This window comes from Brassica napus, chromosome C1, assembly GCF_020379485.1.
Source record: "Brassica napus cultivar Da-Ae chromosome C1, Da-Ae, whole genome shotgun sequence".
NCBI lineage: Eukaryota > Viridiplantae > Streptophyta > Magnoliopsida > Brassicales > Brassicaceae > Brassica > Brassica napus.
In genome coordinates this window covers 28,006,995-28,020,302 of record NC_063444.1, presented here as the reverse complement: position 1 = coordinate 28,020,302, position 13,308 = coordinate 28,006,995, and the positions used below count along the sequence as shown (strand labels likewise).

The 13,308-nt window shown below is 37.9% G+C and overlaps 1 protein-coding gene across 1 annotated transcript; it reads right to left on the bottom strand.

Moving 5' to 3' along the window:
- Positions 1–956: 956 nt before the first annotated feature.
- On the bottom strand, positions 957–9,390 carry LOC106376428 (AP-2 complex subunit alpha-2). The gene is made up of 27 exons (XM_013816510.3): positions 9,059–9,390; positions 8,341–8,472; positions 7,882–8,007; positions 7,639–7,701; positions 7,210–7,307; positions 6,930–7,137; positions 6,686–6,757; positions 6,516–6,608; positions 6,014–6,115; positions 5,801–5,898; positions 5,128–5,209; positions 4,945–5,033; positions 4,698–4,803; positions 4,545–4,610; positions 4,235–4,341; positions 4,041–4,145; positions 3,829–3,949; positions 3,560–3,724; positions 3,215–3,451; positions 2,795–2,875; positions 2,468–2,632; positions 2,291–2,377; positions 2,071–2,196; positions 1,913–1,993; positions 1,749–1,820; positions 1,584–1,663; positions 957–1,481 (listed from the first exon to the last, which is right to left on the bottom strand). Exons 1-27 carry the CDS (start codon positions 9,182–9,184, stop codon positions 1,325–1,327), a joined length of 3,045 nt encoding a protein of 1,014 aa, XP_013671964.1. The 5' UTR covers positions 9,185–9,390; the 3' UTR covers positions 957–1,324.
- Between the last annotated feature and the right edge of the window lie 3,918 nt (positions 9,391–13,308).

The following is a 13,308-nucleotide window of genomic DNA, read 5'->3' as shown; positions in this document are numbered from 1 at the left end:
TTTAGACCTTTGTTCAATATGACCACCCGTTACTGCTCAAAACTGAAATGGTCCAACTGGTCATGCCCAATCAGGCCATGAACGGACCATTTGACAGCTCTAAACTCGCTTCTATCCGGTTCGTCCGTGGTTCTTGACAGCACTTAAATCCCACCTCCAAAATCTGTGACCTGCACACAGCAATAGGGAAACCGACTCTGAGACCATTGTGAAAAATCGATTTGTCTGCAATATCAAACACTCTCTCTGGTAACGCAGTTTTGATGTAGCCGTGGAGCGTAAAGTATCCACCAAATAACTCATCAGTTGGTCGTTTTCCGGTGAACATTTCCAAAAGCAGAACTCCAAAACTATACACATCCCCATGTATTAATGGTTGTCCTCCCACTCCATAACATAGAGAATTGAAGCTACGATCAGCAGAAAAAAAAAAGCTATACCTATATTACTGACCCCAAATCACTATTTTTTTTACAGGAAATGAATTCTTTATGGCTTATTTGAAAAAAATAATGAGGAAAATAATGAATATGAACAAACTAAAAAGAATGAAAAAGAATAATTACTACTTTTCTTCCTACTTATTTTTATAAAGAATACTATAGTTTTTTAAAATGAAAATAATACCCGAGAATTATATGTAATCAATATTCCTAGTAGATGATGTAAATATTTAAGAAATGAATAGAAATTCATTGTTCTCATTAATTCCATAAGTCACCGGTTAGAGCCAAGAGTATAATGAAAACTCATAGATCTTGGGTGTAAATCACTCATATTATTTGCTGAGAACCGATTCATTAGAGAACCGGTTTATGTGGTGTAATCAGAATGTGCGGCTTGAGCTTGCAATGACAAATTGTTGATGTTTTCAAGCTAACAAAACGGCTAGGAGTTCTCAAAGCTCAAGAAATATCGCTTCTAAACATTTACCACCGCAAAGATACAAAGACCTCTAAAAGCAACGTTACAAATTGAATATTATAATTATAATAACCCCACAAGCTCTACATGTATATATGCAATTTGGTATCGAATTCAAGAATTGAAGAAAGGAGGAACATAACAAAGCCTAAGTAAAGATCACTGAGAAAAGATAAAAGAGGATACACACCCAAAAGACCTCGCAATACAAAATGTGTGCATAAAGAATGCAAAATTACAGACCAAACTCACAAATAGACGGACACAGGCATTTGGATCAAAACTAAGCTCACTCTTACTCTGCCTCTGCAAGCCCTCTCACATCTTCAGATTTTACTCTTGCATATCAACGATGATCTTCACATCGTGCCACTGTAAGCGTTTGTCTTACCAGGTTGAATCAAAGTAAGCCCGCTAACATAGCTCCTGGATCATTAGCATCCACCGCTGGGCTAGGCGGTTGAGCTAAAGGTGCAGCTGGTACTGGCACCGCTGGAACCAGAGCTCGAGAGCCCATCGGGATGGCGATTAATTGTTCTTTAATGAATTCTTTCAACCTGTATAGACGAAGGTAAAATCAGCCAATCATGGAATGGAAGAGTTGTGTTTATCATGAAGTTTAGGGTTAATTGTGTTAGCGGAAGAGACGATTATCATACTCAAATGTAAGGGTTGAATCTCCCGAGGCTACAGTCAACCGCAGTTGGGTCCTGTCCGCTGGGTCTGTTTCAATCCTTGCCTGCGATTGAAGAAAAATACGAACACGTTGAGATGGAGAAAGAAACACCCAGGTTGGAACTTCGGAGAAAATTACTAAATCTCACCAAACAGAGCATGGGTCTTGTGTTTTCTGAGTAGAAGGTTGTGCTTGCCACTAGATTATTAGGGTTGGGATCCTACATCAGACCACGTAATTATATTATATTAAGGTCAGCATATGATCACCCCGAAACTTTTAGATAGATATTATATTAAAGGAGATACTTACAAGCCCGGGGCATATCGTCACCCGGAAACTGTTGAATAGATTTTCCATTTCCGGAAGAGAAAGAGGTCTTACACCTCTAACCTGCGGGAAATTGCAGTTTCATTTAATGACGCAAACGAGACATTAGTAGCGTATGAATTTCATTCAGGAATACATACAACTTCTTGAAGTTTCAATGGTGGTCCTGAAAGTGATCTCCATTGTGGGAAGAACTCTTCAGATGTCAACTGTAGAGGTTGAAGAAACTTATTCAAGACTGCTGGGAGGCGTAATTTGGCACTGACCTATAAGAGAGACGAGAAGTCAGAGAGAGGCGAACAAGAAACCCTGTCTGTAAACAAGCTATCATATCGTCTTATCCAATGATTCAGTAACTACCATGCTTGTACCAAACTTGTAGGAGAAATCCAAAACCGCAACATCCCTGCTAGGACGGATGTTCATCACTTCGAGTGGACATTGTACCTAAGACCATAAGAAACAGGTAACATAAAAATTGATAGAAAAAATATTAGAAGCAGTTTAACCTATATATATGTGTATATATATAAGTACCTGTGCTCGAGGAGGAATGGTATCAGGTACAAGAGACAGTTCCAGTTTTAAATGAGCAGGGGGTAGTATTAGAGCTTGAACAGACGTAAGTGGAGAAGTAACTTTATTTCCCAAGAAGAGGACAAGTCTTCCATGGTGTCCTCGCCATTCAGCTTTCACACCAATCTGAGAGAGTACCAACATTTTTTAGAATGTTAGATCATTTTTTAAAATAGAGTATTGTGATCTTCACCGTTCAAAGTAGACCACAAAAAGTAAAAGTTCGCCATATGTGAAACAGATAACCAAATACAAAGAGAAAGGAGTTGACAAAAGAAGAAATCAAACCTGAATATAAGGATCCTCATATAAGACACCGCTATCTTTCAAACATAAAGCATTGAATCTCTCGGTGATATTTCCAATCGGCTGTTTAAGAAAAGAAAAACAAATAAGAAAACAATAACAAGGATCTAAATGGAGAGTATGATTGCAAAAAACAATTAGATGTACATAAAAGGTAAATGGATACTATGTTAGATATGACAAGTCAGTTATGTGCCCGCTCTTCAGAATGTAGGATAATAACCTAGCAGTTAATGCTGAACTGAGATTAAAACGTAAGTCACTTACAAGGAAAATGACTGATACAGAAAATGACTGACTTTAGAAAGTTGAAACAATTAACTAAAGTTGTTTAGATATAGCATTTCATCAATGTTTATCCCCTACAATGCCAAAGAGAGTAAAGGAAAGAGCTAAACATACCTCAACCTTGTTTGCTTGGTCACCAATAGGTACGATGGCTGTGCCATCAACTTCATCTGGAATTCCGTCCTCCTCTCTGTAAACACGTTGGTGGCTCCCCATGTCTACCGCCGGAGCCTCTATTGCCAGAGAATCGACCATCTCGCCAAGGAGATCTGCTGATGGAATTTGTGACTGTGCTTTACTCAAATCGCCATTTGGCTGAGATTGAGTCTGGGATGCTGACTCGTGGTCCAGCTACATACACAACAAAGATAAAGGGACCGTCAGAAGACATGTGGTGAATCAACATAAAGCGCATGAAAATGTCTCCTTTATTTGGACCCAATTGGAGGAAATACCCACTTTGATTCCACTTATGCTTGGAACCTTCAAAGGCGGGGGTGTCCCATTAACAGGCTGTGGGTCAGCCAAAACCAAAGCATTTGAAGGTAGCTGTTGCGGTCTAAGCTTGATCGCACTCTGGTCTGCAGTATCTTCAACATCTTCCACCTTTTTTATCAATGAGGACTATGGAAAGGCGAAAATTTTCAACATCACATCATCCATTATTGAAAGCCTAAAAAAAAATTACCAGATAAGCTGTTTAAACACCAGGAAACAAAACAACAAACCTGGCGCTCAGGAAATTTTGGCATCTCGGCCAATACATCCATCAAGGCAGCCCCTTTTTTACTCAATTCAAAATATTCAACTGCTCGCTGTTGTATCTCCACATCAATACTACTCTCATATCTGCCAACATAAAACTTTAATAAGAAAAAGTAGAGCATATAACATGACAACCAGAACTCCTGGGATGAATAACAAGGTTCAGAACTCTCACTTCTTAAATACATTCCAAATCTGCTTTTGCAATTCTATATCTGGAGGTTGAGCGTGCATAAGAAGCTTTGCATATGTCGAGAGAAGAAGAGGAATGGTTGGACTCCTGAGAAATGACAACGGTGGCTAAGGTACAGCAAATAAAAATTACCCAAAGGAAAGAAAAAACACCATGCATCGTTTAAGTTTGCTTACGATACAGTGGGAAGCTTCTCATGTAAAATGCCAAAGAGCTCTCTTGCACTACATCCAGGTCGTCTAGCAAGAAGGTGACCATACTCCCCCAAAATATAAGCACTGACCTGAAAGATGTATTGAAATATAACTTACTCTAAACTCTGAAATTCGCATACCATTCAAATGGTAAAGAATCGTTTCAAAGTTTGAAAATGTAGAAACTGTGCGTTGCAATTTAGCTAGCATTACGAAAATGAGAATATAAGAATCACAAGTTACCACATTCTGCAATAGAAATAGCTAATTCTAAAATTTAAGGGCAACGAACCTTCACCATTGTCTCATGTATCGCAATCTTGTCCATATATTCTCTTACTTTTGATGCTGCATAAGGCTGACACATTGAAGAAATTCTAAAGCAAGTTAAGAATGCCACAAAACGAATATATAAAACAGATTTCTTGTAACAAATCTTCATTACCTGCAGGTCTTCATTATTTGTAACAAATTGCACCACACGAAACCAAATGTCATCACTAACAAAATCTCCCGCGTTATCAATCAACTGAAGGATCACATCTACATACCTGATCAACATCACAGGAATCATGTTCCGTAGCAAAAGATTGATCAGATTTATCGTGTTGAGAATCATAACGATTGGTTAATGCATCATAATGTTATTGTGTGCATCTCAAAGTGATCTACATATTAGATTGAATCCTTACCAAGATAGATCAGGAGCAAATTTCTCAGCGAGAATAGCAGCTTTAAGTGATAACTCCTCACGCATGGAAAACTCAGCAGTGCTAAGATACTGCAATATATTTTTTCGTATTGAACTTCTATTAAACATCTCACGCAAAAAGAAAACCATAGGTAAAGGAAATATCAATCTTAACAAAAATTACCTGTAACAGCTCTTCGACTATACCCTTTGCATTTGACACATCACACATTCCATAAAGCAGATCAAGAGCTCGCCTCCGAATACTGCAGGAAAGCAATCCTGGTCAGCAGCATACAAAAATATGAAACAAACATGGGAAAAGTATTGAATCAAATGACAAGGAAGTAGGATATCTCTCTCTCTTTATAGATATATATACAAGTACATATATAATTATTAAAACTCTTTACAAATTTACAACTATAAATTGCGGAAGACAGTTTCAATTGCGAACGTAAGTTTAAAGTTTGGTATTCACTCAATATGGTCACAATGATGATTTATATCATACAAAGTGTACTGTCTAATAGTTCTTATACTACGCAATAAGTATTGCTAACATAAATAAATATACCAATAACTATTTAACACAGGATACCAGGAGTATATGTCAAGAAGATATTGCTTTACTGAAGATTATAGGGAAACAAATTCACAATTTAGTTTTAAGTTGCATATCTACAACCCAAATCGAATCGAATTGAATTTCGATTGACACTATTCCACGGAAGTTATGAACTACAACCAGTGTTCGTGATTGAATTAGCTAAACAAACTGCAAATTTGACCAACAGAGACGAGAGCCTCGGTTCACAACCATTAGCTCATATTGATATAGTGAAAATAGAATCAACCTTATATCAGGGTCCTTCAAAGAGGTGATTATCTGAGGCTGGTGCTTCTTTATGATATCCTGGGCATCTGTGATCATCAGCATTCGTGTCATATTCTCCTGCAGTGTTGCAGGAAATGCATCATTATGGCCAACTAATAGATGATCCACCACAAACAGTACACAGAGTTCTAGCTCGGCTTTACAAGCAGGAAACCAGTATATAAAAACTCACCAAGCCTAGATATCTGATGTTGGGCTCACGTACAGAAATAAATTTTCCTAGGAGAGCAACACACTGTGACATCATTTCCTTCTCAGCATTGAGATGCATGACCTATAGCAGAACAACATATTAACAGGTTAAAATACTCAAAATCATATATTCATGATAAACAACTTAGTATCAAACGTTTAAGCAAAACAGTACAAAAACTTTTACGCAAAATAGCAGTGAATCGGTGAAGGATAGGGTATATTTAAAAGGAAAGCAAAAAGAAGGTACACGGAAGATAGACAAGCAAGTAAATCATTTACCAAATATTTAAAACTAGCTATTTCCTTAATAAACAGAATCAAAAGGAAAACGTCCATGCACTAGTCAGCATTCTGCTTTGGGTTCAGATGTCTTGGCAAAAAGGAGTTGAGACATGCCAAGGAGATGGGCAAAAAGGAAAAATGCATCAATGAATTTCATGGCATAAACTTTGCGCTAATTATCTGCCTGGAAATCTTACCAAAGATAGAGCTTCAAAGAGCACAGCGTGAGACGCATTGTTCTTGTTCACATTTTTAACAACATCTGTCCCCATCAGTATCCGTTGTAGGACCTGAAATTTACATAGTAAATGTTATGAGGCTGATTTTTTTAAATGAATATAAGCAAGTTTTTTGGAACAAATTGAACCTCGAAAAGGGATCTTCTAGTGCTGGGGTCTTCAATTGTTGGAAAATACTGAAGAGCCCTCATCGTTTTCACCTATGCTAACCAAAAGACATGTAAGTAGCCAAGATAACACTTAAAGAACCACGAATAAAAAAGTACAAGCATCAATTTCAAAAACTATTTCAGCTAAAATGTGAAGTGCCCAGGGTAATGTAAGGCGGTAAAGCTAGGTAAACAAGAATCAGTAACGCGAGTTAATACAAACCTGGAGCCAAGGAGATGGGATACCATAGTATGTGTACTCCTGAGGAACATCCTGATTCCTAGCAAGGCGTTCTAATATTTTGACACATTTGGGTAGACAACTCGAGTACCCCTCATAGTCATTGGATACCAAAGATACAAGAAGACTCATCGAAGATGTCAAGACACCAAGATCACGTTCATCCAACAGTTGCGCCATACGATCTGCCCTGTAAGCATACGAAGACGAGAATATAAAAGACACATCTATAAACTGAAATAAAAGAGTATTTAATACGCACCAGCCATCAGCGTTGACGACGTCAGGATTTTTCCTGAACAACCGTAGCAGGCAAAGTGCAGCCTTTTTCCTTACAAGAGGCCTGCAACTGCCAGAAATCTATAAAGCAAAGAAGCCCATAAGTTCAACTGTTAGAGCATCTCCAATGTAAAACACCATTTTTTCCTCCAAAATGGAGTAAAAGTGAAAATGGAGTAAAATTGCTCCAATCCTACTCCATTTCCCACTCTATAATGGAGTGATGAACAAAAAAAAATAGATTACTCCATTTATGGAGTAAACTTCATTATGGAGTGAGATATGGGGTTGGGTTGGAGCATTCTTTATTCCATAATCACTTTTACTCCACTTTAGAGAAAAAAATGGAGTAGGGATGGAGATGCCCTTACGTACTCATATGGAAAACATGCAACATTACCAAGTCACTTACTAGTAACTTTTGAACATCAGGTGCCAACGACTCTGCAAATTCTCGTCCACCAATATTTCCAACCTACAGAGGAAATTGAGCACAGTACGGTACAAAAGCAAGCATCATTTAATGACGAAGATGGCTGAAATAATAAGCATGATGCACAAAAATATACTCAATGACCTTCTGTTGAAATACTAAACTACATATCATAAGCTGAAAGATAAGACATCAACATATAATGGATGAAAGAGGGCTTACCAAAGTCAATGCCAGGCATTGATAAGTCTCATTCCGTCCAATAATGTCGTTTCGGACTGCATTTATTGCCAACCTCAAAAAATCATGATTCTCATTGAGCAAGCACGATGTGACAATGTAACCAACCTATATCCATGGATGAAAATTTGAACTCAGACACTCAGTTAGAAAAAAAAGCATGAAAATAACAAAACTGGGAGATCAGAAACACATGGCGATTGCAGAGAGAGCAAAAGATTGTCATGATACCATTGATCACATAATATAACTGCTAATGCACGTGAAATAATATTCACAAGTGTCGCTCTTAAATTATCTAAGCTAATTCTACGATATCTGATTGACATTTTGCTTAATTACCACCTAGACAATATATTCCCTAGTCTAACAAGTAACACTACATATTTCCCTTTTCTTATCTAAAAAGCAATAGTTAATGGTATAGGCAAATGAGTATACCTGCTTTTCAGGATACTTTGGCGCAGATATAAGAGAAACCGCCTCCATATGACCAAAATCAACATCGTAACCGAGCATATGTATATAAAGCATTTTCCACACATACTTCTTCTTCTTATATGGTGTCAAGCCCTATCATACACGAAAATAGCTGGAAAATTTTAATCACGAATGCATGGTGATTCACTTCAAATCTGAACCGCAAAATGGACAAGTAAGCTGAGGGTGATATATTCATATACTTATCCAATTTGACTGATCCAAAAAAAAAAAAAAAAAAGAACTCACAAGCCGATAGTGGACGTCGCAAAACAAAATGCTAACCCACTAATTAATGAAATAACTAGGGCATAAAAGTAAACTAATGATCTACACAAATTATCCAGAGAAGCACTTCTTCCTTGCAAGAGAAGAGAAGAAAATGAATTCATTCAAAACTTTGTTCACAGCATCCAAGACTTATATGATAAATTATCATAATTATATATAGATGTTAACATTAAAATGAATCACGGGTTCGAAACCATCCATCCCACTCACAACTCAGTTTCCAAATTAAACACTTTGGAATCTTCTTGGATCCCATATCAACTAAATGTACACATGATGCTTCTTCACTGAGCATTCTAGAGAAGCCAAGCAAACTCTAAAACTAACTCGAAACACAGATGGATTTTAAGATTTTTATTTTCTAGGGAGAAATAAAAGAGCCCAAAACCTTGTCGTTTTTGAAGCATGTACGGATGTTACCGAGCTCCTTGTCGACGCGGAGTCGCTCGGCTTCCTTGTTCTGGCAATTTCGGATGTCGCTTATGAAGACGGAGAGACCTCTCATCCCGCTCATGGTCGAAACGTTTCCTCAGATCCACCTCGCTAAACTGGATCTATACACGACGACGGCAGCTGCAGATCGTCGGAACCCTAATCTGGAAACGGGTGAAATTGGGTTGTCGAATTTATTGAATTCAAAAGGTGGAAGATTAGGAAGGTTATTGAGAGAAAGAGAGACGACTTTCTTTCTTTTTCTTAATTTCCCTTTTGAATTTCCGGAAATTTCCCATAGTATGCACGCTAAAAATTTAATAAATATTTATAATTTAATTTATGTTTTACTTTATTATACACTTTACAATAACTAAATTTAATCAATTCAAATATTTTCAATTAATGTTCTCCAATAGTATAAAAAATTACTTTAACAATATAGAAAATCTATCTTTGTGGAACAAGAAAAAAACCTAAAACATTTTACTTTCGGGAACGGAGGTAGTATTATTATTTGAAAAGTAAATTTGTTCTTATAGATCAATTAATAGATGTCTATAACTGGCCCGGTCCATAAACCGGCCCGGTCCATAAACCGGCCCATCCGCAAGAGAGAGAGAGGAGAAAGAGTCGGCCTATTGAGGAGATAGAGAAGCGGCCACATACATATGTTTCCTTTTCTTTGTATGATTATGATTTCCTTTATTTGTAATCTTTCCATATTATGTATTAGTAGTCTTTCCTAATCTTAGTTGGTTTAGGTTTTGAATATCTTCCTTTTTACTTATCTTGTAATCCCTATATAAAGGGAACACTTATTCATTAATGAAAGACAGAAACATTCAGCTCTAAATCTATTGTTTCACAACACGTTATCAGCACGATAGTTCCTAAACACCCTGAGCCTAAAAACCTAATTGAAAAACTCCTAAACCTAAAACCTAGCCAGCGACCTTGAACCTTAACCCGACGAACCCTAATCTGATCTTGCAAGCATTCCAGCTCGTGTTCATCCGATCAGCCCCAGCCCTAAGGTGTTTCTGATACTAGACGAACACAGCCTCAGCTCCATCCATTCTCAGCTTGCATCCCGGACAGCGATCAGCTCGCGCGACTTCAACTCCAGCTTGTTTCAGCTCGCGTCCGTTCGAGGTTCTCTTGGTGGTCTAGTTTCTACAATCTGCAAACAAAAGGTAACCCTAATTCTAAGAACATGGGAATTGAATTTGGATTGTTTGTAAAGATTGAAACCCTAAAAACTAATCTCTAAAATAAAACCCTAGGATAATAGATCAAACCCTAAAAGAGTAAATTGGAGCTCGAATAAGTCCGATCCCCTAAACCCTAAATCGAGATTGATCTATTGATCAATTAAAATCATAACCTTAAAGGTTTTAAATCTCAAATCAAATCTCTTTGATCAAAGATCAATGTTTCGAAATCCCTAAAACCCTAAATTGAAAAATCGGTTTTAATTATTTGAAATTTAATTGTTTGTTTGATCAGCTAGAAAATATTGATTAGGATTGTTTAAACCTGAATCTGAATTGCTTGACTTGGTTAAAACTCTAATGATCTAGTTTTTATCACTTTGAAATCGAATTAGATTGTGGCCGTGTGGCCTTAATACATTCTAGGTTATATTGTTCTAGATCATCATCCGTGGCCGTGTGGCCTTGTTGCATCCATATCCGAACCTGATCACTACTGATTGATTGCAATTGAACTTAGATCTAATTATAGGGATGATGTTGAATTGAACTAAATAGCCGTGTGGCTTGTTCTATTACTTGGCCGATTGGATTGTTTGTTTTGATTGAATCATGAATTGATAGAAACCAACCGCTTTAGGATTGCAATTACATGTAAAACTATATGCATTAACCCTAAATTGAATCTTGGCTGTGTGGCTTCTACTTGGCCGTGTGGCTTCTTCTTGGCCGTAAGGCATATACTTTGGCCATTAGGCTTTACTTGAATGTTTTAAAACTAAAACCTTATTTCTAAAAGACCTATATTATCTATGATTTCAGATGTCGAAAATCAATAACTTGGATTTTGCTGCCCTAAATGTCTCTGGAGACAATTACCTTCAGTGGGCGCTTGATACCAAGATCATATTGAAATCCAAAGGTCTCGGTGAATGTATCACCGAGGACAACAACTCAAATGAGAAAGATCGTTACAGAGCCACCTTGATCATTCGTCACCATCTAGCTGAGAGTCTCAAGGATCAATACCTAACCACTGAGAATCCACTAGAGCTTTGGAACGAATTGAAATCAAGATATGATCACCAGAGAACGGTGATCTTACCAAAGGCTCGATCTGATTGGAGGGATCTAAGAATCCAAGACTATAAGTCCGTGGACGAGTACAACTCGGCCATGTTTAAGATCCTTTCAAAGTTGAAACTGTGTGGTGAAAGTATTACGGATCAGGATATGCTTGAGAAAACCTTTTCCACTTTCCACACAAGCAATGTGATGTTACAACAACAGTACAGAGAGAAAGGTTTTAAGACCTATGCTGATCTTATTTCTTGTCTCTTGCTTGCTGAGCAGAATAATGAGTTATTAATGAGAAACAGTGAGATGAGACCTGTTGGCTCGGACATGGCCGTGGCCGAGGTTCCTCTGGCCGCGGACGAGGTAATCAAAATGGACGAGATCATGGACATGATCGTGGCTCATTTGGACGAGGCCATGGTCGTGGACGTGGATCTTCGTTTAAACCTCAACACTCGACCAAATCAAGTAAATCAGTGTGCCATAGATGTGGAATGGACAATCATTGGGCTAAGACTTGTAGAACTCCAAAGCATCTTGTTGAGCTTTATCAAGAAAGTTTGAAAGGGAAGAATCCTAAAGCCCATATGGTTTGTCAAGACAATGAAAAAGACTTCGATCATGACAAGGACGATCTTATGGATTATGAAACTTCAGATTGTCTCAAAGACTGAAGTGATTTTGACATTATAATCTGATTTCTATGTTTTGGTGTTTTTAAATTCTATGTTGTCTTTTATTTAAACTTGTTTTAAAGACCTATATAATAAAATAAAAGCTTTCGTTATATATATGAAGTCTCTAAGTTTTAGAAATGAACGAGAACAAGGCTGTACTCGTTGTGGACAGTGGCTCAAGCCACACGATTCTTAAAGATAAGAGATACTTCATAAATCTAACTCTTAAAAACACCAACATCTGAACCATTGCGGGTATTGCCAGCCTCATAGAGGGACACGGCCAGGCTAGTATCCTGTTGCCTATGGGTACACATCTTGAGATATCAGATGCCTTGTATTCACCCAACTCTATGAGAAGTCTATTAAGTTTTAAAGACATTCGAATGAATGGATTTCATATTGAAACCAAGGGCGAGGGAAACAAAGAATCTCTTCAAATCTTTGAACTCGTCCATGGCAATAAGAAAGTCCTAGAATGCATACCCGCACTATCTACTGGTCTTTACCACACTAAAGTCAGTATGATTGAAGCTAATGCTATTTTTAATAAAGAGGCAATCGATAACTTCATTTTGTGGCACGACCGGCTGGGTCATCCCGTGTCGTCCATGATGCGTAAACTGATTATGAACTCGAATGACCATTCCCTTAAAGAGAAACGAGTCATCCCTAAGCACCTATCTTGTGTTGCTTGTTCCCAAGGGAAACTCTTTTCTAGGCCATCACCAGTTAAAGTCACTAAAGAGACTATAAACTTTCTGGAAAGAATTCAAGGAGACATCTGTGGACCAATACATCCACCTTGTGGAACGTTTAGATATTTCATGGTCCTCATACATGCGTCCACTAGATGGTCGCATGTCTGTCTCCTATCGACCAGGAACTTGACCTTTGCCAGGTTGCTTGCTCAGATAATTCGATTACGAGCACACTTTCCAGATTTTCCATTAAAGACTATACGTCTTGATAATGCTGGTGAGTTCACTTCCCAAGCGTTTAATGACTACTGTATGTCCATGGGGGTAAGTGTGGAACACTCCGTGGCGCATGTACATACACAAAACGGCTTGGCCGAGTCATTTATAAAACGCATACAACTCATAGCTCGACCATTACTCATGAGGTCGAGACTTCCGGTCTCAGCGTGGGGATATGCGGTCTTTCACGCGGCCGAGCTCATACGCATCAGGCCATCAAGTGAACATAAGTATTTCCCATTACAATTACTTACGGGT

Coding starts and splice junctions, on each gene's coding strand:
- LOC106376428 (XM_013816510.3), bottom strand. CDS start 9,184: ATGAGCGGGATGAGAGGTCTCTCCGTCTTCATAAGCGACATCCGAAAT. Junction 7,308..7,638: donor CTGATGTTCAAAAGTTACTA/GTAAGTGACTTG, acceptor TTTGCTTTATAG/ATTTCTGGCAGTTGCAGGCC. Junction 2,197..2,290: donor ACAAGTTTGGTACAAGCATG/GTAGTTACTGAA, acceptor TCTCTCTTATAG/GTCAGTGCCAAATTACGCCT.